Raw genomic sequence first — 26026 nt, forward strand, 5'->3', positions numbered from 1 at the left:
CTTTCATCTGTGTGTCCTCAACAGACCAAGCACAACTGGCTTCTAAATCAGCAAACAATTAGGTAAATATATCACATATTTGCAACATATCAAAATTGCCACATGGCTTTGGGTCATTGTTAACATCAGATATGCACTTACCTTCACTGATTCTATGACTGCTCACCCTAGAAACTTTCGTAATATTCACATTTGAAATAGAGTGCATCTCTGTCACTGATGCTGATTTCACTCCTTAGGTTAACATTTTTGGCTGCTCAAGTAGCCAGCTTTCTTGTTAGATGTTTTTCTCTCTAACAAAGCAGATAAGTTATTGGCGCAAACGTGTCCTGACGAAGGGTCTCAGCCCGAAACGTCGGCTGTACTTCTTCCTATAGATGCTGCCTGGCCTGCTGCGTTCCGCCAGCATTTTGTGCGTGTTTGCAGATAAGTTATTGGAATCTCTTTCATGAGAAACGTCCCTTAATCAAAAGTGGCAATGTTACAGCTTCTCTCTGTTAAGAATGCTGCCGCAATTTTCTGTCTCTATGTACAGATTTGCACTTTGAGTTAAATTAAAAGCAGTTTATAACAACACATTGCTGCATTTTCCAAGAATGATTGAGCATTCAGAGCTGAATTATTTAAGGAGAGTGTCACCAAACCATTAACATGAATCATGCCACATATACTCAGTCCTGCCTTCATGTGCATTGTAGTTCGTCTGCTCCTCTGAGTGTTACTTCGGGTTTTATATTCATGTTTTGATGTAAGTTTTAACATAAAAGTTAAAAATTAACTTCCAAGTGATTAGCAAAGGGAAACATTGATTTTCCAGTAACATCACCACACACTCCTGTGTTTAAACTGTTGGTGAAGTGTTTTTCAGATACACAGATTTTAACTTTGGAACCTACGTAACTCTGGCCTTCTTCCCAGCCGGAAGGTTGTATAGTTTTCTGAATATGTATATAAAAGGCCACAAATGCTAGAAATCTGAAATAAAAACTAACTTGAGGTAACAGGTTAGTTCTCACTCACTCTTTCCCAGTTCTGATACGAGTTCTTTAACCTGAAACATTAACTCCTGTTTTTCTTTCCCCCGCCTGCTGAATGTTGCTGGCGTTTTGTTTTTATTGCATAGTTTCCTCCCTGGAAAGTTTGCATGAACAAGTAACCTGTAAATTGAAAGAGAGTAATCTCGCATTTACATGGCATCTTTAAATATCCCGATCACAAACAAGTGACAATCCGCAGATGCTGGAAATCCAAGCAACACACACAACATGCTGGTGGAACTCTCTTTAGGGATGCCTACCCTGAAGAAGTTTAAAGTATGTTTAGGGATGCTTACTGTGAAGAAGTTTAAATATTCCCTTCAACGGGAGTTCAGTGAAACCCTTTCTCACTGCTCCCTCTCTGTGATGTTTGCTGTTCCCCAGCTCTTCGATCATGTGCACCTATCGCCTTGAGTTTCTTCCTCCCCCCCCCCCCCCACCTTCTAACTCTTACTCCTCATCTCTTTTTTCAGTCCTGAGGAAGGGTCTTGGCCCGAAACGTCGACTATACTCTTTCACAGATGCTGCCTGATCTGCTGAGTTCCTCCAGCATTTTGTGTGTGTGTGTTATTACATCCCGAAGCACTTTATGGTTAATGACACCAGTTTGAATTTTAGTCACTGCTTAAATATTGGAAAGTATGTAAGTAGCAGATTTGTGCATAGCAAGCTCCCACAAAATGATAAGTGACCAGGGTTATCTTCTCTTTCGGAGTTTGCTGTACTTGCCCCAGGGATCTTATTCCATTCACATGATGACTGTTTCTTCTGGGAAATAAGACTGCATTTTAAACAGCGGAGTCCTCTATTGGTACTGTCAGCTTAGATTTTATACTCGGAGTGGAGCCTGAAGCCATAGTGTCCTGACTCAGTGGAGAGAAAGGGTATATTTGGGGTGCAAGTTCATAACTTCCTGAAAGTGGCAACACAAACGGACAAGGTGGTAAAAAAGGTATATTTAAAAAAATAAAAAACACAAAATGCTGGCAGAACTCAGCAGGCCAGACAGCATCTATGGGAGGAGGTAATAACAACGATTCGGGCCGAAACCCTTCATCAGGAGTGAAGTAACCTGGGATGGTCGAGGGGGGAAAAGAAGTGGGGGGAGGGATAAAGTAGAGAGCTGGGAAGTGATAGGCTGGAGGGAAATGGGCTAGGGGGAAGGTGGAGAATTATGGGAAATAAAAGAGAAAGAAAGGTAGGGTTGGGGGGAGAAATTATAGTGAGGGGGGGGAAAGAGAAAGAGAACCAGACTAAAATAATAGATAAGAATGGGGGTAAGGGTGGGGTGCAGGGGTATCAACGGCGGTCAGTGAGTTGGATGTTCATGCCGGCAGGAAGGAGGCTACCTAGGTATATTCTTGCCTTCATCTGCTAGGGCATTGAATATAAAAGTTGGCAAGTGGTGTTGTACCTGTATATGTACATCTTTAATTAGGCCACTAATGGAGTATCTTGTGCAGTTCTGGTTACTACACTACAGGAAGGATGTGGAAGCTTTGGAGAGGGTGCAGAAGTTGTTCTCCAGGATGTTGGACAACCTTGGGTAGTTTTCTCTAAGCAGTGTACCATGAGAGGCACCCTGATTTAAGTACAGCATATACAATTATGAGAGGCAGAGATAGTCGGTGTCTTCTTCCTCAGGGTTGACATTTCAAACACTGAAAGGTGAGAGGGGAAAATGTAAGGGAGCTGTGCGAGGCAAGCACGTAAGAACAGCTTTAAGAGGTATTTAGACAGTCCTGAACAGGAAGGGAATAGAGGGCTACAGACCATTCCGAGACAGATGGGATTAGCTAGATTGACTTCATAGTCAGCGCAGGTGCCAAGAGGCCTGTTTCTGTGCTGTTGTATGTTGTAAAAACCTAGCGAAGGTGGATCTGGGGAAGAAATCCCTCAAACTTAGCCAAAGAGCGAAGGCTCCGGCGGAGATAAGAAGCCGCGGTGCGGGAGCTGGATGAAAGATCCGATACACAGGAGATTCCGCAGATGCTGGAAGTCTTGAGCAACGCGCGCAAAACGCTGGGGGGGGACTCAGAAGGTTAATTAGCATCAACGGAGGGAAATAAACGGTCGACGTTTCGGACGTCCCTCGACCTGCTGAGTCCCTCCAGCACTTTGTGTGGGATCCGAGTCTCGTTTTGGCGGCAGCCCTGCGAGGAGGCGGAGCGCAGTTTGGCCGGGCTGGCTATCAGCTGCAACACAGCCGCGTGACGTGGAGCCGGGAGTCTTTACTACACAGAAACGCCGCATTGAGGAAATGTGATGCTCTGTCATGCCTCAGCTCCGAGAGTAGAACGCTGCGACAACAACACTCCTCAACCCAAACAATAATGTAGAGAGACGCAGCGCCCAGTCCTCGAGGTTCATTTCAGACCACCTTCTCCCCTGGCCATCGGAACAGAAGAGGAGAAAATGTTAAGCGCGGTGTTGGACTCGCTGATCGCGGTGCTCTTGGTTTGCAGAGCGGCCACCTCGCAGCCCTCCAGCAACCAGTGCAGTTGGAAAGGAAGGTGAGCAGTAACCTGACAGAGAGAGAGAGAGATTGGGGTGGGGGGAGAGCGAGCAAAACCACACGCGAGATCCGCGGTAGAGGTCAGCCCTCCCGGACCTGTACCGGAACGCCACGATTAGCCTGTCTTCCTGTGGTTCGCCAGTAGCCCCGTGTTGGTTCTTTCGGGGATAAGCGAGAGGACGTATTGACCCCCAAACCGGTGCCGGATCTGGCCAGTGTTTGTAAACGGTCTGTTTGCATTGGCTGTTGAGTTTGTGACACTTTTTAAATGTGCTCGCATATCGATTTGCTGTGATTACATGTTCCCCGGAGCGTTTTTTGGGGGGGTAGATAAAACATTTAACGAGTTATCAGCGAGGAGTATTGGAACTTTCTTCAAAATTCTAGAGTTTTTAGTTCCTACTTAAGGTTTGGTTTAAATCGGACGAAAGACTATCTCAACCTCATGAGTTTAATGAGCTATTTCTATCCTGTGATTTAGTTCCAAAGTAAAAAGCAGGGGAAACTAACTCTCGGTCCTTAAGTTACTCCCTCTGCCCTCTGGAAGGAACGTACCCATCGCTTCCAAACTAACACCTGATGTTTACTTAACTAGGAAAGCCTTTTAAATGGGAAAACTTCGATCAATATAAGACTTTACAAGGTGGCAGAGTTGTGATTATACGTATGTTTTAAGTACGTTTTAAAATAATTTTGTATTCATAAGTCCTCTTTCTAATGTAAGTTTCAGTGAAACCCTGCCGTTTCCCAACTCTGTTCACGCACATGACTCACTGGGTGAAGATGCCACCGTGAGTAAGTGCTGTTTTGAAGGGCGAAGGCGCAGGCAGCATCGATTCTCTTATAACGACACAGAACGGCAGTTTGTTTCCAAGAGCTTTTGCCTGGAAGACAGACAAATTGGCGATCTCTCAATGAGCTACCGGCTCTTGAGTACAGTGCTCCGATCCTGGGAGGGTTCATCGTGTGCGGATGTTGAGAGGGGTGCTGGCTTAACGGAGGTCCACTTGAACAGAATGCCAAAAAAGGTTACACCAGATCTCTGAGGGAGCTGTCACCTATGGGTGCCGTGGAGAGCAAGAACTGAAGTGACAGAAAAGTCCAACGCTCCCCTTTCTATTAAACCTTTAACCGAATCGTTTATTTTTGCTGTGGTGGTTCTCAAAAATGTGGTTCATCCAAAGTTGAGCCTTGCTTTTATAACCTAATAGGAAAATACTGCAATTCCTGTGGTGTGTGTTAATGCAACACGATAGAAATCTTACTATGAAAGGTGTAGCATTTTAAGCAAAATACTAATATTTGGACTTTTGCCATCTTTTCCAGCCTTTTCTTTTTTTTAAAAAAAATCCCAACTAATTATTTTCATGCTAATTAGTCAAGTATCGAAGCTATTTTGTTTGCTCATCTCAAAGCCTTTGTGCGTGCTTGTAGGTATTATTTGACATGTGGTGATTAAATCCTGGGAGGTCTGAGACGTCCTCCAGACAAAGCAAGTTTACTTTACCCAGGAAAAGTTTGCCAAAGCTAATGAAAACTGACCCGTTATCTGTCAATGCGTTTACAAGCATGAGATAAATCAACTCAAAATAATGACCACTTAAATATGGATTACTGCAATATGACGAGAATACCCTGCCAATTTAATTGGAAAGATAAGCTGTTTGTACTTGATTTTTTAAAAAAGTTCACTTATTCCAAAAATGTAAACAATCTAAACCAACCTGACCACTGGACATATACATACCAAAGGTTCATACAATAGCATCATTCCAGTACTGTTAATTGCTATTAGTGTATTCTGGATCCACAAAAATGACAGGAAAGTTTCAAAATTAATAAGAATTAAGTGTTTCAAAATGTATTTTGTTACAAATAGTAGACTATATACTATGTAAAAGCCAATGTGATCTGGTAAATTCCAAATGAAAATTTATTTGAGGAAAAATATACTGACTGATTGAATCATTAATTTCTGAAATGGACGATGAAGGCTTATGATGGTTTGAAAAACAATCACAAAATTTCTATTGTTTATGCAGGATCCAAAAGAATAGAGATCAAAATGGTCACCTAGGATATATAAAACCCAGTTCAAGAGCAACAGTTATTTTGTTTCTTTGAGAGAGCCATCCATAATAATGCATAATAGGTAGTTTGGTTTTGCAAGTTGGATGCATTCCACTAAAGGCATTGTTATCTTCAGTTCATTTTTGTTCTAATGTGCTTCTCTCTAAAATCACTCTTAAGTACTAATGGATTCTCTCTTCCATTGCAGTTTGAGGTACTAAAAAAAGAATGTAAAGGGATTATTACAAGAAAATCTTCACTGGAAATTACCCAGAGGTATTCACTGTGTAGATTTTAATTCTGTTTTTTTTTGTTTTTCTTCTAGTGGTTTAACGCATAATGCTCACTCCAGAGATGTAGAACAGGTGTATCTGCGCTGTTCTGAAGGTTCATTGGAATGGTTGTACCCTACTGGAGCCCTGAGGGTTAATTTACGAACCAATCTAGCATCATCTTACAAAAATTTGACTGTCTGCATTAAGCCTTTCAAAGATTCCAAGGGAGCTAATATTTATTTAGAAAAGGCTGGTGATCTGAAACTACTTGTGACTGAAGAGGACCAGGTCCCAAACAAAGTGTATTGTTTTGGCATGGATGAGGGGGCACTCTTTATCCAGGCCACCCCTCAGATGGACATAAGCAGAAAAATAACTGGTTTTCAGTATGAACTATTTAAAGATAGGACTGTTGCAGATTTACACAATGCACCAGGTAAGTCATATATTCAGGATTTCTGTTGCAAATTACTTGGAATCTGGATAATAAATGGTGAAAGAATCATTATCTTATCACAGTCTTGACTGGGCGTAACTCTTGATCATGGCTTGTGTGATTATATTCAGGTGTAGTTAACACTGATATGGAAACAGATGATGGGCTGTTTGGATAACCTTATTTTTGGCTTCAATTATTTACTCTGTTTAGCCTCACTATCAGCTTTTCTCTTTCAGCTGGAGGTTTTAGATAGCTTGAATTGTGGAGTCATGTAGAATGGCATCCACTGGTATTGCAGGATTAGCTGCACAGAGATAACTAACTTGAGTACATAATATGCTGAAGGAACATGAAAAAACTCAAAAGCAAGGTTCGTTTGCCTGACTGTGCGTGAAAAATTAAATATAACATTCAGGTACTGCTCAACCAGCAATACTGAATAAATCTGGTTCATTTAGTGAAGGAGTGCCAGGCAAAATCAGAGTACCCACTATGTTTACTGCAATACATAACCTTAAATAATTTTGGTCACTCCATTGAGTGGGTTTAAAACTGATTTGTTGTTTGATTTGTTACTTGGGTTAAATGGGGTTTAACACGCTGACCTCTACAAAACCTTAGGACTGGCTTGCATTTCTTGACACTGAGGATATCAAGTACAAAAATATTTTCTCTTGCACACTTGTCTTTATTCTCCTGTGTAAAAGAACAACAAACTTGGGTATCATTATGCATCATCAAATGCATTATTAATATATTGTGACAAGAATAAGCTTGCAATAAATTGTAATATGTATGGAGACACTGCTACCTATTGCAATGCCAGTACGTGGGGTAATTCTGAAAAGAGATCAATAAATTGATTGTAAAATAAGTTAAAGATGATGTGCATCAGTCACTTTCTTAGCTTTCTGTCACCCACCAATAGGTGGCGCTTTCACACCAGACTGTTTTGAAGTCATTGCTGGTCAAACCGGTTGTGTTTCAACAATGACACACGATTAATAGCTTCCTGCACAAACCTAATTAGAAATTCAGTCAATTTTACAAAAAAACATAAATGGATGAATTGTTCGAGCATAAACTTGTTTCAAATAGTAAGTCTTTAGGAAAATTGCTTCCAAGTGGAAACTTGGCTTTCTGCATCTGCTGTTTTCAAAAGCAGTAACTTATATTTGTCACAGATGACTGTATGCTTTACTTTACATAAATTGCCCTTCCACTGAGCAAAGACAAGTTTTGCGTACTTTCTTTATGGTATCTGAACAGGGAGGAGGACTTTGGGAATGAATGTTCTGTTCCTAATTCACGTGGTGTGGAAAGGAGTACTCAATATGCTCTGAAGTCTGAAGTACAGGGGGCTATTTAATCCAAGTCAGGAAATGAAGATTATTTAGAGCTGTTGCCAAGCAGCTTGAAATGGTTTTATTCCAAAATGAATAAATTGTTCAACGTAGCTCTTGACATCTGTTTGTATCTCATAGAACCAGATTTAAAGTGGGAAGCTTCTCAGTTCATCGTATGTCCATTTGAGAGCTGATCTTAAGTATTCGTAATACACAGACCTGCCATGGTATAATTAATATAACTTGTAAAATGCTTTCCAATCATTTCAGTTTTAATGTGGGCTCAATGAGATGACCATCCTGGGCCATGTAATTGAATCAGCCACTGTCTATATCTGAGAACTAAGATCTGCCTTTGCAGAGTCAGAGGCGATGTGATGGGTAACTTTCAAGAAAGTGTGGTGTTAAAGAAAGAAAGGTATCAGGGATTAGTGGCAGAAAGTGGCTTGAGGTGGAAGATCAGCCATGATATGAAATGGGTGAGTAGGTATAAGAGGCAGAATGGCCTCCTATTTCTTTTGTTTTTAATGTAAACTCTTGGGTGAGCAGCACATTGGAAAAGTAAATTCAAATTAAATTCAATATGAAACATTTATTAAGCTTATACCAAAGTACCTGTAACAGAATTTACAATCTTTTGTATGGAACCGCTCATTATTTCTTTGCCAATGCTCGGAAGATGGTTAAACCATGTGTATTTTTTTTGAATTTCAACACATCAGCCTTCTGCTTGTTTTGTCACCTTAATGTGGTTATTAATGGTCACATTTTTATTACAGGAGACAGTTACAAAAAATAAGTTCCCTTGCTGTCAGGAACAGCTATAATTTGGTCAATGTGAGTTAATCATATTTACCTCATGCCCACTTTTAAGGTCCACCACAGGGTAGATTCGGCACCACATTTACCTGCATTACAAACATGACACTATTTGCATCTCTGAGATCTTCTGATATGCCCCCCCTTTCCCACAGAGATGAGGTGATGAATCTTTTAATTGAAGTTCCTCCTTGCCGGTCTTTGGAACTGAAACAGGTATACGTCATCACCTGAGGCCTGGCTTATCAGGCAGAGCTTTTTCAACTTGTTGGTCAAGGATGGTGGCAAGGCTGGACTATGATGTGTGCTGTGAGAGGGCTCATGGTTAGCAGTGAGATGTTGGGCCACTGCTCTCTTTCTGACAACATCTGTTCTTCAGGTCACAGGTTTTCTGTTGGACCTTGGCCTTCAGGCGTCAGTCAGGCTGTCCGTTTATCCCAGTCAATGAGACACAGCCATCTGCTATAAGGAAAGTTATCAGCAGTGGTTGAAGAGTTGTGGGTTCCATCCTCTGAAGGTGATTCACTTTGCTACAGCTTCAAGAGCAATGCAGGCAACAGCACTGACCATTGTCCATGGCCGCCTTTCTCCTCACTAAAGCCTGTGATTCTGTAAATTTAAAGACACTCTTCTCAAGTTTGGATGCTTGCAGAAATTCCCCACCATTCTAGATTTGCATCATTCGCTTGCATGGTCACTTGAGTTGCCAAATGCAGACCTCCTTGAATATGCAGGCATTCAGAGACAGGGCTCATTCACGCAAGTATGTGAGTGTGTGTCTTACACTTCAAGACAAAGGTCATCCACCCTCCCCGCGGATCCACCGCTTGCATGACAGCACCCTTTGGTCATAAGAATCCTGTGACTGGAGTCGGGGGGGGGGGGGAAACGCACATCTTTCCACTCTTTTGGGAGCTCTCTCTTCAAGAAGACAGATATCAACAACAGTTAGCTGTTTCTTTCAGTACACCTGTGTGAGGGAAAGGGTGCTTGAAGACTAGCACTTAAACACGGTAAAAAAGAAATGCTCATTGCTTACCAGGCAGTTCCTGTGATTTCATAGACGCAGAATAACTGCAACAAATACTGTCAATTCAACAAATCCACTTGCCAGGATAAGGAAAATCAATGTTCGTGTCATCTAGCAGGGCAGCATCTCCAGGAATGAGGCGGTAGTTGCATGCAGTTGACTCCATTGTGCAGCAGTTTGCTGCATTCTCAATACCAGATTCCCAAAACAGGCATTCTAATTCAGAGCTCTGTCACAGGAAGATATTACCAAGATGATAGCAGAAGATTTAAGGCTAACCATGGACCTCCTTTGGAAAAAGTGCAAACTTCCCACTAAGTTTTGGAAATCTCTGACCAATGGCTACTTAAAGAAGAAGAGTGCTATTCAGGTTGACACTGTGAACCTTTTATCCAATAGCTGAGCTCTGAGAAGCCCTGCATAAATAGGGGCAGGAGTATAACACCCAAACTATTCACCTACCTGTCCTATCAAGCAGGTCTTGTATTGTGAGTCCCACATTGGCCTCATCACTCTTCTCAGAATGTACTGAACTGGAGCGGGACATGTTACCTCTGATCCTGAGGACTTCCCAAGATGGGGAAGAACTGTGAAAGCATATCACTAGCACAGTTAGAGATGTCTTAAGGACTTGATAGGTGCTACAGAAATGAAGGTTTATTTATTCTCTTCCTTACTTTCACTCCTCGGATGTCAATTGCTAACTTTCATCAGTGTTGGGTGGGAACCTAACCAATCCTTCCATCCTATCACTAAGGACAATATGGGGCTTTCATCATAATTGGGATTTCTCTGATGTAGTATATTTTGGTTGGAGAGTCTTTTGTGGTAGTTAAGGAAGAAATACTGTATACTATCGAAATTTTCACCAAACACCAGAAAGAAGAGAAAAGATTTTTCCATAGATGCTGCCTGGCCTGCTGAGTTCCTCCAGCATTTTGTGTGCGTGTTACTAGAAAGAAAGTTGCATCAGATGGCAAGGGCTCTTGAAACTTGGAATTCCAGCTCTTCCCATGTACAATTTAATCAAAAAGAAGAAGCCTCAATAAGCGCATCTGGTAGTAAGTCTATTATAAGGATTAAGTTGGTGATCAGTTGATAATGTGAACAAGTATAAAATATCACAAACCGTTGTCTGTCAAGTAATGGTAGGTTAAGGCCATAATTGTGTTTTATTTTAACACATCATGTCCTATTTAATTGCTACCCTGTTTTTTTTCATTTGAATTTACTTTGTGTATAATTGGTAACTTCTAAGTACAACCTGCCCACAACTGAATTTACTGAAAGATGGTGACTACTTAAATGGGCTGCTTTTCACAGGGCTTTGTGGTAAAATGTTTTACATAATCCAAAAACAAAGTGGGAACTTAATCATTTTGTGGTTATGTTTTCCACTGAATCACTTTATTCACCAAGTTCAGTGACTCATGGTTAAAATCCTAGTGGAATTTTCAAGCAAGCTGAGATTGGAATGTTTTATCTGCTACATCTTCATTGGCTCCAGTTTGGTTAGAGTTCTTAAGTCTTTGGTGCTTCTTTCTTACAACATGCTAGTGAATAGTGTGTGCTAAAAGTTACAGAAGTTTTTTGTTAGAGTAAGGATGTTAAGGGCAGCATAGTGCCTCACCGTTCCAGAGAATCAAGTTCCATCCCGCTCTCTGGCCCTGTGTCTGTGCTCTCCCTGAGGCTGTGTGTGAATTTCCTCCAGTTTCCTCCCACATTGGTTGGTAGGTTAATTGGCAACTGTAATTGGGGTTAATATAAATGGTTTATTGATGGCTGCATTGTGATAGACTGAAGAGCCTTGTTCCATGGTGTATCTCTGATAACCGTGACTCAATGATAAGTGTGTAGAAAGTTTTGCAAAGGTAACTGGAAAATTTTGTTCCCGTTACTGGTAAGTAACAGACCTACATCTAAATCCATCTCAATAACAGAAAGCAATAAAGTGAGATAGAATTCAACTTTTTTTTAAAAAAGGGTAATAAGTAAATATTTTTGTTGAATCACTGAAAGGATTTGAGGCAAGAATTGGGAATAAAGATTCACTTGATAGTTTATTCAAAGAGCTAGTACAGCTGTGATGGGCTGAGCAGTCTACACTCCAGCTCTGAACTCTTCGATCCAGTGTATTGCTGGAACATTTCTTTTAGTTTATTACTCAATCTTTCCTTCTTACTGACCCAGAATAAAACTCCATAAACTGATGCATAATCTTAATAATAATAATAATAATGATGATGATGATAATGATCAGTCAGCTTTTAAGCCTTGTGATAATATCTTTAGACTTGGGTCATTTAACAATGTCCTGAGGTTTGTTTTGATTTTGCAAGAGCAGAGAGCATATCAGAAGCCGATGGTTAAACATTTTAATGTCTTTGGCAGTATAGGTTTAGTAATGTAACACGTAGGTTGTTAGAAGTACTCTGGAGGTACTGTACATAGTGGAATGCAATTACTTTTGTTTGTGATCTCAGACAGTAAGTTGGTGAAGATTAATTATTTTTTCACAATTGGGTTGATTTGAAGAAAACAAGTTTTATGCCTTTGCCTTATTAGCTGAGCAAGCCAGCTTTGTTTTCTAGAAAACATACTCTAAGTTTAGTTGATGTTTCACACCTTTCTCCACCCTGAACATCTATATTTGCAATGCCCGTTAAGTCATTGTTAAATTTGATTGGGTTTCTTCTACTTGAGTACAAATACTCAGTTGTTTGATTACTTTGGTTAATTTTTCAACAGGACATTTAAGATGAAGTTAAGATTGGTTAATAATCACAGAGTAAGTTAGAGGGACTATATAAAAACTCACTCTTTTTATAGAATGCATTTCAAAGGACAATTTATCTACAGTTTTCATCGTGAGAGTTACATGCAATAAGTCCGGAACATTATTTTGAAACTTGGATTCCAGCTGAGATGTAACAAGCCTGAAATATTTTTGGCAGTGTTAAAACATTTATGAATTCTGATACAGTATAACTTCCTCGTGTGCAAAAGAGACTAAGTAATTTTTAATTTTGACAGACTGAAGTGTGAGCGAAATCATGATCATTGTCACTTAGATGCTAAGGGCTGGAAGAAAAAGGGGAAGTATTTTCCGATCTAAGCCTTATCTTTGTAACTTGCACCGGCAATAGAATTTGTGTCTTTTTGATGGCTGCTCCATTTGCCAAAGGAAACCGTTTCCTCTTATTAAGTTAATCAAAACTCATTGTCTGAACAGCTTTAAGCATCCACGTGTATTGCTGCAATGCTTAAGGTCTTGAGATGTTGCCATCAAGCACAGATATTCCAATGAGTGTGATTAGGGGTGAAATCTGACTTTGGAGACGCCCCACAGTAAGGACAAGAAATTGAAGCATTTAGTCTTTCAATAAGATCATGGTTTATCCTTTACCTCAGCACAACTTTCCTGCTCTGCCTCCATATGCCTTAGTCCTGCGTTATCTGAAATTTGTTCATCTGTGTCATAAGATCAGTCTGCAACTGAGCCTTCACAATTCTGGGTAGAAAATACCAGAGATTCATGTGCCTCTGGTGAAGAAATCTCTTGTCGAGTGTTGTAACTGGCTGACCCCGTGCTTTATTTTGTGATCTTGAATAATGCAAACCAAACCAATAGTTGCATATTCAGTGCTTCTACTAGTGTGGCAAAAACCTAGCTTGGAGCTTCCTCACCCACCACCATTTCATTTAGATTGACAATTCTATCTAACTGCTGTTGAATTCTATATTTTGTCACGGCCCCTTGTTAAGTTGGAGGTGTATAGCGATTTATTTTAGAGGCTTGCTTGTAACTTCTCTGATAAAGAGGCTACCTCATTGACTTGGTCCATGTTCCAAGCCAGTGCTCAGATTAGACTCCCCAGGGTCCTATTTCAGATGTACAACGTAAACTGATATTTGGAATCGGAAGTTGTTACCTTGGGTTAAAATTCAGAGTCACTTGTCCCACAGGGTTTGGATAGCAAAGTTTTACTGGCAACTGCAGTTCATTCAGAACAGCCACAGATTTACAGCTGTTGTACAAACAAGACCTCTGTTTACTTGGACAGAGGCAGCAGTTAAAATTAATGGTGTGTTTGTTTTGAATAGTAATGGCAAACGGTGATTTGAGGAATCTTTTATAATGTCTTTAAAGTTGGTACTTGCCTTTCAACATCAAACAATATGAAATTGGGACCAGGTAAGTTAAATTAAGTCACTATCTTTGAAGCAAATCTTATTTATGACTTAATTAACAGTTCCCTAATGCAAATTGATCATGACATATACCTTTTGCAAACCAAATTTGCAGATGTGCATATATAAAATAGTAGTTTTCTATGCCTGAACAATTGCTCTTGCATATGCGATCGTCCTGATGTGAAGACTAAGAAGATTTGTCCACTTATAATTTTGGCTGAATGTCCTTATAGTCATTGCGATGCCATGTGAGCGTGTAGGAATTAACAAACTGGACTCAAAATTTTAAGTTAGTGTTTTTTTTAGTGATTGCATGTGCAACCATCAGGATTTGCTGCTTTGCACTGTAGATTTTTATTTTGATCACCTTAATTGATGGCATCAAACTAATTCCCTAGTTACTACACAGAAGTTGATCAGAGCAATATTATTCTCCTCCTTCTCTCCAGTTCCTGTGAAGTTCATGGCTCGGGCAGGGTATGGCTAGTAGCTTACTAAGTGTTGACTGTTTTGACCAAGTGGCCTCTGGTCATAGGTGACCCAGCAAAGAGGTGGTGTTTAAAGTGTTGGGGGGGGGGGTCGGAAGGGGCTATGGGATAGTGGTGAGTGGTTCATGCCTGGGGAAAATTGGAAATTTGGGATCAAAAGCAATTCGATTATCATAATTGTGGCCAGAGACGAGGGTAATCAGGAAGTCAGTCCTGAGCACATTTTGTACTGTAATTTTGAATAGAAAACTTGAAAATTGTCAACACAACGTTGCTGTTGCCCAAAATGTGACTGTTAATATGCATATTTACATTGATACGATGGATTAAATTGAAGGGATGACTTGAGCTGAGTTTTCAGTAGTGCAGTGCTTGTAAAACATGGTTAAAAGTGGGCATCCAAAAGAATTTGTGCCCTCTGTTCAGGCACAGTTGAGTGGGACACAGTGTCTCAAGATAGATAGATAGATAGATAGATAGATACTTTATTCATCCCCATGGGGAAATTCAACTTTTTTCCAATGTCCCATACACTTGTTGTAGCAAAACTAATTACATACAATACTTAACTCAGTAAAAAATATGATATGCATCTAAATCACTATCTCAAAAAGCATTAATAATAGCTTTTAAAAAGCTATTTAAAAGCTCCAATGACCTGGGTTTGATTCTGACCTGGGGGGGTGCTGTCTGTGGGTAGTTTGGATGTTGTTCGTGTGAACTGGTGGGTTCCACTTCAGCTGCTTATGTTTCATGCTATATTGCTGGAGATCTATTGGTTATGAGGTAAATTGTCACCAGTGTAGGTAGAAGATAAGTGCTGTTGATGGGCATGTGTGAGAATAGATTAAATGGATATAAATGGGACTGGTGTTGTGCTTGTGATTAATGGAACTGCCTCAAGAGCAAACAGATTCTATTGCCTGAGTGTTTTCTAAGAAAATGTGACATAAAGTCATATTCAGTAAAGTTTCCAGAGGAGTTCAACTTGAATTTGAGGCCATCTCAGTAAAGTTCCAGGCAGGAACTAGCCATTATTTTTATTTCTATACTATGAACTCTATTTTGGGAACATTTCTCACCACAGGATACTTTCTTTAGGCTTGTTTTGGAATATGTTTGGCAATCTGCAGCCACAAAGTGGAATGATAGCTTTGCATTTCTTTTGAAATTTGTCATATCTCTTGGCTTTAGGGTGGCATTGATCTAGTTTGGTATCGTGGGGAGCTAAGGGGAATGATTATTCATGAGCTGAGTGTAAAGTCTGAAGCAGTTAAACTTGTCTGATGTCCCATTATCTATTGTTAAACAATCTCTGAGAACTGTAGTGGAAGTGGGGAAGTAAGAATTAATTGTCAGCCTTCGTCAAAACGGACAATTCATTTTGCAAATACATCATCAGAAGTCAGTCAATGCTCTCATGAGTTTGGATGCTGTATCACATCAATTTTAAATATGCCTGATCTTAAACATAATAGCTTTCAGCAGAGCATCACTGTTCTTAAATGTTTGTTATTTTACCCTTCTGAATAACCAGTCTTTCTAATCCTACAGATCTGAGAATTAAAGTGATCAGCTTTACATGGAGAGTAACATGCTAAAAATAGAAGACTGCTTTTGGGAAAAAATTGAACAAAATGGTGTCCTACTTTATATTCAGAAATGTGAATTTTTAAGGTAGCTTTATCGATAAGCAGGTGTTTTCTGCAGATCTGTTAACCTGTTAGTTCGCACTGGTTGAGGAATCTGAATGAGCTGCTGAGGGTGATATGGCATTCTGATGATGAGTAGTTACTGCCCCTTGGGATCACCTACTCATGAAGTATGTTGGCCAACAAGTGCTGCCTATTGTTAGCAGCATCGTGTACTTTCAGTAACACCGGCTTCAGAGGGCAGGTCATTCAAAGCAGGTGCAACATGAGTGCTGGCTTGTGCAGAATGGTGTAATTACATCCTTCTGTCAAGCAGTGAATGCACTGGCTCATGAGCATTGGTTAGGGCCTGAGTCAGGTTACCACAGGATGCTGTCAGTATCCGTAAAGTAATCTTCAGCAAAATTCAATTTTGGACTTGAGACAATGCTCACATTATTCTGGAAGCATCTCTGAATTGTAAGTGTCCATGCTTCGGAGGTTCATGATCTGCTACTTTATTTACTGTGCAGAAGCCAAGGTTACCTTCCTGCGATTTCTAATTTGGGGGCTGTAGAGGAGGAATGCAAACAGTTTTGTTATCTGCTTGCCTTTTGGCTCATTCAAGGAAACGTGTGGAGATCACAGCGGCCTCTTTCATTCCTTGAAAATGAATTAAGGATATATGCTTTTTTTTCTGCATCTTTAGAAAATGTAATATCTTCATTCACTGAGCTGCACAGCACTTCATTGAAATCTCTGATGAATAACATACACACTTATTCTGTTCTGTTAACTCTTCCTGACCTCTTCATTAAATAGGGAGCTTTGTGAAATATTAATATAGCTGATTAAATCTAAACTTTTGTACTATCTTTATGTTTTGAGTTATTAACTCTGGCATTCTAGAAACAGTATCTCTCCGCATTGAAGCATTTGCTACCTTCTCATGTTCTGACAGAGATTAGAAATCTATTGTTAGGTTCACAAGTTAACTAGAGCCCATTTAGTAATCTGGTGAAGTGTCCAATGAGCAAACTCACTACATGCATAAGTGGAGGAAGGAAACGATTTCATAATGTCAGAGTTCATTTCATAGACAAATAATTCTATTCGTTTCTAATGAAGGTGCACATTGCAAAACTTGCTCAAAGTTGGCATGATATAAGAATGATCAGGTAATCCTTTAAGGAAACTGAACCTTCTATTTTTTTTAGAAGGGAAATGTATGTACCGTTTTTGAATTCTCCTGAACAGAATTTCTGGGATTCTTTGAGTATCTTTTACACTGGCTATCTAGTGAAAACATGTCTATTTTGAAGACATTCAAAAAATAATGAAATGGTAGATACACACAGCTTTATGACCACACGAGTGAATCTGCAGATGCTGGAAATAAATAAAAACACAAAATACTGGCAGAACTCAGCAGGCGAGACAGCATCTATGGGAGGAGGTAGTGACGACGTTTCGGGCCAAAACCCTTAATCAGGAGACAGCTTTATGACCACTTCCGTTTGAATGTTTAGCTTTCTGTATCTAGATAGTACTAATGTGGGAGCAACACAGTAGTGTAGAATTAAAAAATGCAAGATTCTGCAGATGCTGGAAATCTTAAGTGATACACTCAAAATGACGGAGGAATTCAGCAAATCGGGCAGTATCTACGGAGGGGAATAAACGATTGATGTTTTGTGCCGAGAACCTTCATCAGGACTAGAATTCATTTCCATACCTACAGTTAATGCTAGTGAAATGTTGTACAGTTAATCTAAGATTTAGGTTTTGCTGGCAGACAATTATGGGGCGTTGGTAATGGTCTCTTTGGCATGTTGTTACTAATTCACGTTCTTTGGGTGGGTTGCTTTCATAAATACTTCTGTATCAGAATCAGATTTAATATCACCGGCATATGTCATGACATTTGTTAACTTTACAGCAGCAGTATAATGAAATACTGCACATGATAAATAAGTATATAGAGAAAAAAACTGAGTTACATTATGTGTGTGTGTGTGTGTATATATATATATATATATATATATATATAATATTAAATAGTTGTTAAAATAGTAGTGCAAAAAAATTTTTAAGTACTGAGTTGGTGTTCATGGGTTCAATGTCCATTCAGAAATCTGATGGCAGAGGGGAAGAATCTGTCCCTGAATCGCTGAGTGTGTGCCTTCAGGCTGCTGTACCTCCTTCCTGACAGTCACAGTGTGAAGAGGGCATGTCCTGGGTGGTGGGGACCCTTAATGAAGGACGTCACCTTCTTAAGGCGCTGCTCCTTGAAGATGCCCGGGATACTACAGAAGCTAGTACCCATGATGGAGCTGACTAATTTTGCAGGTTTCTGCAACTTGCTTTCATCTTGTGCAGAAACCTCACCGTCCCACCCATATAGCAACATAATGAGAAAAGGAATATCACATTAAAAAGCACACTGAGATAAAATATTCCCTGCCGTGTATTGAGAAACTTCCTTTTGAATCGCCTGTTTGGAATATAAAGGCAGTGTTTGCTGATAAATAAGCAATTGCATTTTATTTGTAAAGAGCTTCAAGGGTTAATCTGCTTCTTTTCTCTTTCTAGCTTCTTGTCGCCCGTGCAATGACATGGAACTCCTGTTTGCTGCCTGCACCAGTGATCTGGGTAAGTGTATTTGTCAATCATTTTGACAATGATTCAGTGACACTGTTTTTCAATGCATAAGGGGAACTGAATATTCGGAGTATTTGACATCTTTTTTAAGAATAGGCAGAAGTAAAAGGAAATGGGTTAGCTCTGTTAAGAAAGGATGTTGTAATGGTGAGTTATAGCTCATAGCATTAGATGTTTCATCCCTTTGATAAGCAGATCCTAATTCGGGTCATAGCATAGAGATCTTGAGGTGGGGCTTGATGGTGGCATATAGTTCCCCGTGGTCATCAGGTGGGCACCCCCTTTCTTAGATGTTCCATCAGCTTAAGCCCACTACACCGCCAAAGGGCTCAGCACTGCGACCTGGCGTCCCTGGTGCACCCCCCATCACACCTGGCCACCCATGGGTCATTTTAGGGCCCAGCTACCGTCACTCCTCTTCATCTATAACCAGCGGCTGCTTCGCTCGGCTGCCTCCCAGAGTTCTTTCGTAGCTTGCCACTGGGCCTGGCCTCGGGCTCCCAATCCTGTCAGCAGTCTGACCGTGGAAATAACCACAAATCCTCTGCAGCCAACCTCTACTGGGAAAATCCGCATCTTCCATCCATGCTGCCTGGCATCTGTGGCCAGCTCAGCGTGTCTTGCGTGTTTCTGCTCGTACGCCCCGCAGACTGCATCTTCCCAGGGCACCGTGATTACTACAGCCTTCAGACTGCTGGGACGATACTGACTTGAAAATCACTGTGGATGGTAATAAACAATAAGTCACTAGTGGGCATTGTAAATTGGCCCCTTTGCAATAGCTATACTGTAGGACAGAGTATAAACACAAGAGATTCTGCAGATGCTGTAAATCCAATGTAAAACACAGAAAATGCTGGAGGAACTCAGCCGGTCAGGCAGCGTCTATGGAAATGAATAAACAGTCGATGTTTTGGGCCGAGACTGGAACGGAATAGGTATATGCCAGGGAAAGAGGGTCTGGGCCAGGGAGAAGTACAAGCTAAAGGTGATGGGTGAAGCCAGGTGAGTGGGGGAGGGGAGAAGGAAGTAGGAAGCTGGGAGGTGATAAGTGGCAAAGGGCTAGAGAAGGAGGATTCTGACAGGAGGGGAGAGTGGATCATGGGAGGAAGGAGTGGAAGGGTATCAGGGAAATTGATAGGCAGGTGAGGAGAAGAGGTAGAAGGCCAGAGTGAGGAATAGAAGCAGGGGTAAGGGGGGCATAAAGTTAGCGTACCAGTTAGTAGGTTAATTGGTTGTTGTAAATTGTCTGCCAGAGTTAAATAGGTGGGTTGCTGAGTGACGCTACTTTAAAAAATAGATATAGTAAATATTTTAAAGAATGGGTAGGAATTAACAAGGGAAATAGAGATCTTATAGAAACATATAAAATTGTGAAAGGGATTGATAAGATAGAGGCAGGAAAGTTGTTTCCACTGATAGGTGAGATTTGAACTAGGGGAAGTAGATTTAGGACTGAGATGAGAAAGAACTGCTTTTCCCAGAGTGTGGTGATTCTGTGGAATTGTATGCCCAATGAAGCAGTGGAGGCTACCTCAGTAAATATATTCAAGACAAGGTTGGATAGATTTTTGCATAGTAGGGGAATTGAGGGTTATGGGGAAAAGGCAGGTAGGTGGAGATGAGTCCATGACCAGATCAGCCATGATCTCATTGAATGGGCCAGCTGGCCTACTCCTGCTTCTGTTTCTTATGTAGAGCGAGAGCAGAGAACATTAATTATCATGAATCGGTCTTCTTGGTGCTAAGCACTCAGAGTATCATTATAATGAATAAGGGGCTGTGGTGAGGGAGGAACTTAAAACAATCTTTTATCACTGGTAAAATGTTCTGGGTGTACATAAGAGGCCAAAGGCCAACACGTCCCATGGATCTGCTGGCTGTATCCCAGGAAAATGGTGAATGTGTTGGTTGTTATTGCCTAGAACTCTAAAGATCTACTGGTTGGTAGGTTAAGTGCTCATTGTAGATTGTCCCGTGATTAGGCTCGGATTAAAACAAGGATGGCTGGGTGGCGTGGCTCAAAGGGCTGGAAAGGCCTATTCCACACTGTATCTCAACAAGTAAATAAAAGGAAATAATTTTCGATTAATTTGCGAGTGTTTTGGAAGAAGTAACAAACGTGACAGATTGAGGGGGAAACCAATAGACGTAGTGCACTTGAATTGCTAAAGTGCAACGTAAAAATTACTGCAGAGTAAAGGGGTAGTAAATGCATAAATAGGTCATTGTCAAATAGGCAGTCAGTAACTAATGTGGGAAATAAGAGTTAGAACTGGGACCACAACGATTTATAATCTGCGTCATTGGCTAGAAACAACGGGCTTTGTATGGTGGCCAAATGTGTTGATGAAACAAAAACTGATGGGCCAGGAAACTTCAAAAAGGATACAAAGAGCCTGCATACGGATACAGGGAGATTAACTGAGTGGATAACTAGTTGGTAGATGGAGGACAATGTGGGGAAATATGAGGATAGAAGAATAGATGAAATCTAACAGGAGACTACAAAATGTTGTTGTATAGAGAAATCTGAGGCTGATTCAAAATGGAGACCGAAACCGTCTACAGTTCTCCAGATTGCCCCTCATATCTTAGGCTGATTCACTTTTTATGGAAGGAGCCCAAGATATGAGGGGCAATCTGGAGAACTGTAGACGGTTTCGGTCTCCATTTTTAAGGATTTGCTTGCATTTGGAGGATGTACCCAGATGGTTCACCTCATTGATTCCTGGAAGGAAGGGGTTGAGGAGTGAAGAAAAATTTGAAAGGAAATTGTGTTTGATTTGTGAGTGTCTGAGGTTGGGTTGAACCCCTTGAGGAGAGAAGAATGAGAGGTGGTCTTATTGAAGTGTGTAAAATTCTGAGGGAAAATGATAAGGTGGGTGCTAAGAATTAGGAATTTTCTACCTCAGAGAGCTGTGGAAAGTCATTGAATGTATCCAGGATAAATTAGTAGATGCCACATCAGAGTATTGTTCAAACTAAATAAGCCACATATCATGCATCAAAATCAAATTAATGCTGAACAGCAAATAAAATAATTTAAAAGAATAAAAGTAATTATTCAGATTTAGGAGACCACAATTTAACATGATGATAATTTGTTTTGACGAAAGACTTTGTGATTGTTTGTACCTTTTGTATGCTGAACAAAGAAGCTGTAGAGTTTAAAGGAGGTTTGGATTCAAAGTGGACACAGAATGATCACTGGCCATTGTCTTTACTCCTTCTGCAGGAAGGAAAAGAAGAAAAGCAGAGTTTTCTGCTTTCTTTTATTTACACTGCAGGTTTCATGTACACATTAGGCTGCATCATTAAAGAGTGGAAAGTGCATCTTGCTTTACTGCTTCTCAATGAACACCCGCTGGTGAGATGCGAACGGCTTGCTGAGTGATGGAATGCATTGTGCTGGAACCCTGCGAGTTTTGAGCTCTGCTCAAAAGCTAAGAGGAAGTAGGTTCTGGAACAAATTGAAAATCTATTTTGTAAATCCTGAAAAAGGAGTCCATCCTACCCATTCCATGGGTAATTAAATTGCTAATTTATTCTTTTGGGAAAAATAGCTCAGCAATTTTCTATTTTAGCATTTGGACAATGAGCAACATCAGGTACAATTTGATATTAAAGGTACACTAGGATGTTTTGATAATCATTCACGGATGCTAAAATGATTGTTTGAGTTTGACTTTAGTTTGTGTGCAGACATCTTATATCAAGTTGTAATTTAGATATTACCACAGTCCATCTTTATCCTCCTTGAACTCCTTTCATTTGATATAAATATCACATGCTTGTGCATAATGTATGCACTGGGTTTTCGTACATCCCATTTCTTGCAGTTTATCTTTCAGTACAGTGGGACACAAGAGCATTAATGGTCTTGTTCACACTGTGTTGGTGCCAGCACTAAGGGTTGTAGGCTAGCTGTAAGAAGCAAGCTGTGGTTGGAGACTACCAAGCTAAGTGGTCTCAATATCCACTGGGGCCACACCACTGCAAATATCTCAGTGTTTTATAACAACTAATTGAGCACAGTCTACAGTTATAGCATGTATGACAGAAACGGGCCATCAATTAGTGATTGCTGTTACATGGACTTTATCCTTCTCTCTGTTGATTCTGTACAGATGTTACTTTTCCTAATGGAACGCATTGAGGTTTGTGTTCTTTTATAAATAGAGTATTTATCCCCTACAGCAGCTGTGTAAAACAGTTATATCGAGTCTATCATATACTCACTGTGTAATAGGAACCACTAATCTCAAGGATGACTGTAAACCCATCACATAGTCTAGTGCAGAAATTCCCAACCTTTTTTATGCCATGGACTCCTACCATTAATGGAGGGGTCTGTGAACCCCAGGTTGGGAAGACCTGTTCCAGTGAGTGTCTGGTTCACTAAAGCCAGTCAAAGTCAAAAGTATAATTATTATTGTCACCATTTTCATTTCATTTTCATTTTCATGCAGGCATTTCCTGTAAAATAAAGAAATAGGATAGAATTTATGAACCTAAACATAAAATCTGTCAAACATCAATGTGCAAAAGAAGACATTGTGAATAAATATATAAATAATACTGAGAACGTGAGTTGTAGAGCTCTTGAAAATAAATAGGTTGTGGAAACAGTTCACAGCTGAGGCTCATTTTCAATGACTCAACAACTTCAATGTTGAGTCATAACTTGCATAATTTATTTCCGGGAAGGAACTTGGTTATCCAGACCCATCCACGACTTCGGTTTACTGTGCATTGTACCTTGAATTGGCCTAGCAAGTCACTCGAGGCATCATTAGGGTTGGCACTGTCAGTAACATCCATATGAGGCACACATCCCACAGGTCAGGGGAATGCTTTACAAGTATTTTCCAGAACAGAGATTCTGTGATTAAGTCAGTCACCCTCCAGCTGGGAGTTACCACATGATAGGTCTCGTCACCAAGCTTCACTTCCTGCCATGGGTTACTTCTTTCTCCATCGAATTGCTATTCTTCCCATGATTAAGAAAATGGAGGACTTGCTTTTGACATGCAGAGATGAACAACATAACCTGATGTGAGTAAAGATGGGCAATGAGGAGTCAGGAACAGGAACTTAAGCAAATTTGCATAGAATATGTAATGATAAACCCAAAACAAAACTAAATTAGGAACGTGGAACCTAAGGACATCACTTTAAATTATTGGAAAGGAAATTTGAAGAAGGGCTACACTTAAGAAACACAAAAACATTTGGAAAGCGTTTTAGGGAGGGGCTATTCCCTAAACATGAAAATGTCCAAAGTGAAATTAGATTTTGAACTGGGAAAAAAATAAATGGCTTATTTTTGTCGCTGACCTATTTTGGGTGGTGGGGTGGAGATGGGTCTCTACCAAAGGCACTCCTTCCCTCCGCTAGCCCGCAGGTCACCCTTCAGTAAGATGTTGCACCTGCTTAGCCCCCTCGATCAGGGTCACGTGAAGCCATGGGAGCAGGTGTTGAATGGTTGTACGAGCAGCTGGTGCATATTACAAGTCCTGGTTATGTGACCACTGACACCAGGCAGACATTCTCTGCAAAGTACTGATAATGGCTGGGGTCACCCATCTTGTAAAGATACTGCCCAGAAGAAGGCAATGGCAAACCACTTCTTTAGAAAAATTTGCCACGAACAGTCATGGTGGAGACCGCGATTGCCCACATCATACGACAGCACATAATGAATGAACGGACTGTTTTTAAGCTTTGTATTTTATTAATGGAAAACTTTGCCTTTGTTTTTTCCCCTAGTGATCAGAGGAACCATTCGTTCTGTGTCACATGATCAACAACAGGAAGAATCAAGGATAGATATCTTTGCAGACAAGATTTACAGACAAAAGAACAAAGTATTTCAGCCAATTGGGAAGAGTGGGAAATGGCTGGGACATATAAAGACACTGCTGCATTGTGGAGTCAAGGAAGGAGAAGGGGACTTTCTGTTCACAGGAAGCATGCACTTTGGTGAGGTCCAACTAGGCTGTGCACCCCGATATAAGGACTTCAGAAGGATCTACAAAGAAGCGAGAGACAAAGGGGAAATACCTTGTGAGTTGACCACAGACTGATACTACCCTTCCACAACTGGATGAGAGTTATCCAGATCAAAAGGAACACTATCTTATAGTGCGCTGCATTTGAAACGTGGTACTGATGAAACCAAGCATTCTGCCACTTTAATAGAGCTCATTGTTGCTAGGCAACATTACAGATTTCAACTAAACTAAAATGAAAAAGACTTGGAATCATTGTTATTCAAGACTGCCATCAAAATATCAATACTAATAAATTTCAAAGTCTTAAAGAATATGAATGTAGCATAAACTTGTATATGATGTACAGATTTTCAAAGTGATGCCTGAAGCTGTTGTTTTGTAATGATGCTGATGTACAGTACAAGGAATTTCGTAACACAGAAAATTATGAAGACAGAATGTTTCTGAGAGAATGTAAAGTCTTGAGATATTGTGAGCCCTCTTAAAACTGGTAATAAAATCATTCCAGAGAAGTAACTATCTCTGGCTCAATACAAACTGATTATACTGTCAATCAATGATTCATGTTTATAATGGCACTGGACACTAGACAAGATGTAAGCTATAATAGAACATGTGTTAGGTACTTAATACACAAGGGAACTGGAGTGCACTGTAACTTAAGCTGGAAAAAGTACTCCAGAAGAGTCACAAGCTTGAATTGAAATCTTGACACATTTAAATTCCTTTTTCCCTCCGTAAAGAAGTTCTGAGTTCTTGACATGGCTGCTGGCTAAGGTCCACATAGCTGTTGGGTGAAACAGTTTCACTGCCCCAGAGCTAACATCTGCCAATAGATCATGGTGTATTTCACACTTGTGTCACCATGAGTGTCCCAATCTGGCCCTCAGGAAACAAGGATGAACAAGGGTTCAAGGTCTTAGTGTTTTGCTGGGTGGTCTGGCCATTACAGGCCAAGTTCATCAACAATTGATGAATAGGCCAATTTAGAATTTAACTTGGGTCAGTTCCTTTGTTACAGATGACAAACTGTATCATATTAGTAATGTTCTGTGCAAATAGCAGTGCGGATAACTTGTGGAAAAATATTAAGTATTTTAAGCAAATGGCATTGCTGGCACACACATCTCTCTGAGGGGAAAGATATGTCCTGCTGTAACCCTTGTTCCATCGCATTGAAGAAAGAAAAATTGTATAGTGCTTATAACAGAGCGAAGAGTGCTAAAAACATTTCATAGTAGAGTATTAGAGTGAATCACTAAACATTGTGAGAGGGCGTGATTGGTTTTGTGGGAAGAATACACGGTTTGTAAAGGTGACTGCAAGCAGCAGCTTCAGCATTTAGCAGGAGAAAGTTTCTGCTTCTCCAATACAGCAGTTCCAAGGCACCCAGTGGTGGAAGTGGAGAGTCTTCAGACAGGGAAAAGGCCAACACTGAACTTGGTGGTGGCGGGTGTCGCATGTTGGTTATGATGGAAAGCAGAGGCCAATGAGTGGGATGTGG

The 26026-nt window shown here is 40.4% G+C and overlaps 1 protein-coding gene across 1 annotated transcript; it reads left to right on the plus strand.

The window, feature by feature from the left end:
• Positions 1–3119: 3119 nt before the first annotated feature.
• Positions 3120–25063, plus strand: metrnla (meteorin like, glial cell differentiation regulator a). Its single transcript, XM_073025896.1, has 4 exons — positions 3120–3550; positions 5948–6333; positions 18437–18496; positions 24278–25063. Exons 1-4 carry the CDS (start codon positions 3453–3455, stop codon positions 24592–24594), a joined length of 861 nt encoding a protein of 286 aa, XP_072881997.1. The 5' UTR covers positions 3120–3452; the 3' UTR covers positions 24595–25063.
• The last annotated feature ends 963 nt before the right edge of the window (positions 25064–26026 follow it).

Source organism: Hemitrygon akajei, chromosome 22 (genome assembly GCF_048418815.1).
Source record: "Hemitrygon akajei chromosome 22, sHemAka1.3, whole genome shotgun sequence".
Classification (NCBI taxonomy): Eukaryota; Metazoa; Chordata; class Chondrichthyes; order Myliobatiformes; family Dasyatidae; genus Hemitrygon; species Hemitrygon akajei.